General features: G+C 36.1%; 1 protein-coding gene across 1 annotated transcript; it reads right to left on the reverse strand.

Moving 5' to 3' along the window:
- Positions 1-226: 226 nt before the first annotated feature.
- Positions 227-3,653, reverse strand: LOC141592376 (rho GTPase-activating protein 1-like). Its single transcript, XM_074413005.1, has 5 exons — positions 2,958-3,653; positions 1,805-1,925; positions 1,582-1,701; positions 1,279-1,509; positions 227-974 (listed from the first exon to the last, which is right to left on the reverse strand). The coding sequence occupies exons 1-5, from the start codon at positions 3,554-3,556 to the stop codon at positions 402-404; spliced, it is 1,644 nt and encodes a 547-aa protein (XP_074269106.1). The 5' UTR covers positions 3,557-3,653; the 3' UTR covers positions 227-401.
- Positions 3,654-4,242: the final 589 nt, after the last annotated feature.

Below are 4,242 nucleotides of genomic sequence, written 5' to 3' on the forward strand. Positions count from 1 at the left end.
ATATAGCCATTTGAAGAATGGGTAAATTTGTCTAACTATACAGAATACAGGTAATTATTGAATTACAGCAGTTCCGGTACAACGCCTACAGAAATATGCAATTGTTTGCTTGCTTTTGTAAGCTTAAGAAAGCTTTAAAAAGCAACACAGTTTATTAGCACAAGGTCTGATGCATATGAAGATGCAAATGCCAACTTTAACAACGTCAATGCAATCCAGAAACAAATGAAACTCAAACCAGATTTAGAAATCACCACTCATCAACATACAAGATACAAATCATTTGGAAGAAGGTCAAATAAAAGACATTGAATTAAAACGGTTTTCCATGATACTCGATTTAAACATCAAACATTGCTGATCAAGTTCCCCACAAGAAGTGGAGAAGAGTGAACTGTAGTTTACCGCCATGCTTCAATTCTCTCGGCCCTTTGGTTCATGCTACTAACAAGGCTGCTTCCCTTTGCTTTCTCAGCAGACTTGGCCACCTGAACATTAGGCCTTTCTTTACCCTTTTGAGGCGCCTTTTTAGTGTTAGAAGTTGGGCCAATTCTACTACACTTTGTGTTACAAGGCTTAGCCCCTTGGGATTTACCACCAATATATTTATTGTTCTTGGATTCTGACGAAAAGCTCTCATTCTCTCGAATTGATTCGTCATCTTCGCAATCTCTCACAAATGACTGATTTTCTCCCGGGACAGTGCTTTCAATTGAATTGTCATCTTGGTTAAGAGCACAAGGGTTTGCAAATCTACAATCACGTTCCTCTTCACCATCGGGTTCGCTGGCCTCCTCGAGGATGGTCTGCAAAGAAAAATGCTGACCATTCTCACCAGGAGATTCTCGACTGAAGGAATCTAAAACAGAATCTATTATTGAATCCTCTCTTTCTCTTAACGTCTTCTCAATCAGTGTCTTTAGCAAGTTCATTACTTGGACTGCATGCATTAACGCTGTCAAAGGATCTGCCATCTGCATTCAATTTTACAACGTCATATCACATAGTTTTCTACAAACAAACAATTATCTTTTTTAGGAAACGCTGATCTTGCATGGACTGCCTCATCAAATGAGTCGAGTCAAATGTTATCATTTCAGAATCCTACTGCCTTGAAAAATGACATTTTCTTTATTTCATTCTCATACAAGAATTTGTATCCCTGACAAGGAAGTCGCAAGTTTACTAACTATAGGAAGTTGATCAAACACTAGAGTATCACGCATATGTAGAGTTGTAAACAAAGGGCCCCTCCAAGAGATGTTTAAATTAACTCACATGAGTCATGTTAGGTGCGAAGACCATAGCAACGTTGCGTGCATTCATCCTGTTAAGATTCTCAAACTGTGCGACATCAGCCATGAGATTAATAGCCCAGTCCAAAAGAGCAAATTCTGTTGGTGGCAGAAGCCTGGCAAGCTCAGTGCACTCCTGCTCTGTCTGAGACTGCATTACTTGCTCGGGAGAAAGGCAGTCTAGTACACCTGTCGGAAGTTCTCTGAACCAAGCCTACAATGCAGCATACATTAACAGTGATTCAAAATTCATGAATAAATTTAAGCTTGGCATTCATCAATTTACCTTTATTAAACCTGCTAAGCAATGACAGTCAACATCCTCAGGTAGCAATCCTCGATTTAACTGATCTCTGACAGACTCTTCTTGCTGATTATCGGGATTGATTCTGAAAATTCCCTCAGCCTGCAAGGCCAAATATTTTATCAAACTTGGCAAAGCTAAATGAAGTAGATGATCAATGGATAGAAAAAAACCAAACGTGTAAGATAGGGTCTGGTGTGCTTACTTGAAGACCACCCAATGCATATAGCCTATGTTGCATCATCAGGAGTATTGTAGGCACACTATTTCCTCGAGTGTCGAAGGAAAGCTGCATGGAATTGGTTGAAACTCCAAACACCGTGGCACTATAATCAAAATGGGGATATGAATAAAGGAATCATGCATTGTGGATCAGTAGAAATCCCAGTAAACAGATGGGAAATTCAGAACTGTGTTTTGGAATCATTCTTGAGTTACATCAATCGTAAGTTACTAGGTATACCCCACATATCGAAGTTTGTATAAACATAGCCAAACCCGGGAAATTGGAAACTTGTAAACTTTGTAGCGCTATTACATACTACTCCATACTCTGTACTGGGTCGGTGCTAATTCGACTGAGGGACTAAGGGTATTAGCATGTTTTGACAACTCGGAAAAGGCCACAGAGTAGATATTTACAAGTATATGAAGTCAGTCACAGGCAACTCGATATCGAATTCAATGGATGCAATTGCAGTGGACCAACGACATCCCTTTGAGGATCATGCAGTACCTACGAGTTTATTATTAGGACACATATTGTCGTATACTTGTGGTAATTGTGTTTTATTAGTATAAATGAAAAAGCAATGTGCCAGTTTACTAAACTAACATTCTCCCACCCACAAAAATCAAATTCAAAACAGCCCAAAAAAGGGGGTGAATGCAAAATAAAGTTATAAGTGCTGCCCCATAAAAAGCTTAAACAAATCACATTTCTCCAAAAAAAAAAAAAAAACAATTCCAGTTAATACTAAAATACAAACGGAGAATGACATAGAAGAAATTTAAATTCTATTTACTTTACAATCAAGTGAGAAAAAAAAAAAAACAAAAAAAAAAAGAATAAAGATATATTGATACTTCCTACATCTATTACTCCATTCTGGAATGTAAACTTTGTAAGATCAGGAATCGGCCCATTCAATTTGGAAGTTTTAGTTAACATTTCCGATTATATTCCTTATAAGTTGTTTGCTCCCGATGAGATTTTTGGCCCCCTATATGTAAATCCCGATGAAATAATCATTTAGTACATATATAACTTAAAAGAGTAATCCGTAATGCATATGATCGATCATATATGAAAAAGTGCAAAAATAAAATCCAGAATGAAGAGAAAAGAAGAAAGGTACCTAGCACTGGGTGGTCTTCTAGGGACTTCAGGCTCAAACTCAACAGGAAGACCAAGGAAGCCATTGAATCTATCAAAGGTAACATGAGCAACATGCCTCACATTTGTAGGCAACCCTATTTCCATCACACCACTCCTATTACCACCGTTGCCGTTGCCGCCTGATATTGATAACGATAATGATAACTCCCCTCCTCGCTTATTATTATTACTGGTATTAGTAGTATTAATCTCGCAAGAGGAACACCCAAATACTGATCTTCTAAATGCGGTTACAAATAAGGCAACAAAATTATTCAACTGATGATATTCATAATCTGTATTATTGGTCTGATCTCCTTGTTGATGTCTCCTCCTCTTTCTCTCTCCACCACCACCACCAACCAACTCCTCTTCTTCTACTTGTGTATTGTTGCTTTGTAAACACTCTTGAGAGGATAAGGATAATAATGTGGAGTAATTGTTAATGTTAATAATATTCATGTTATTTTGTATTGTAGAATGTTGTTGGTATAAACCATCATTTCTTGTGGGGGTGGGACTACTACTTGTCATGTTTATTGAGCTTCCACTTGAAGATTCTAACACTACTTCTGTCATTCTCCTCTACTATTTTTTTTTTTTTTTTTTTTGAGTGAGATGGAGTTAGATTGAAGAAACAACTTCTGTGTTTGTATGGTTATGGAAGGTGGGACTTTTGCATCATAAAATACAGTTTTTTCTTTTTATTTTATTTTTCCTCTAGCTAGAAATAGTGGAATTGCTTTGAGCGTAGATCAAGGAAAAGCCAAGGAGAGTGTCCTGGAGATGAATTTTGTTTTATGTAAATTAAGAGAGGGTAGGAGAGATAGGGAGAAAGTGTTATGATATATTCCGTAATTCCATATCAAGGAATGTAGGAAGGAATTATGAGCATTTCAAGTTTACAAAAGAGAAAGTGAAAAGGACAAAATTGAGGGAAAGGGAAAGTAATATGAGCAACGGTTATTGCTTTACCCAAAAAAAAAAAAAAAACAAAAAAAAAAAAAGTACAAATCACAATCACCAATTATACCATGCACCCAGGAGTATGGTGCATGGTACTCCCTTTTCTTAATTTTTTTCTTATAATAAATAAATTATAAATTTAATAAATAAAAAAATTATTATTATTCATAATTTTTATTGCTCTACAAATTGAGATCATATTTGATATATTTTGTTATTTGTTTTATTTTCCCTCACATTCACATAACGTAATTGACATATTCATATCATATCACATAATTTTTTTTCCTTAAATTATT

The sequence above is a fragment of the Silene latifolia genome, chromosome 7 (assembly GCF_048544455.1).
Source record: "Silene latifolia isolate original U9 population chromosome 7, ASM4854445v1, whole genome shotgun sequence".
Lineage (NCBI taxonomy): Eukaryota > Viridiplantae > Streptophyta > Magnoliopsida > Caryophyllales > Caryophyllaceae > Silene > Silene latifolia.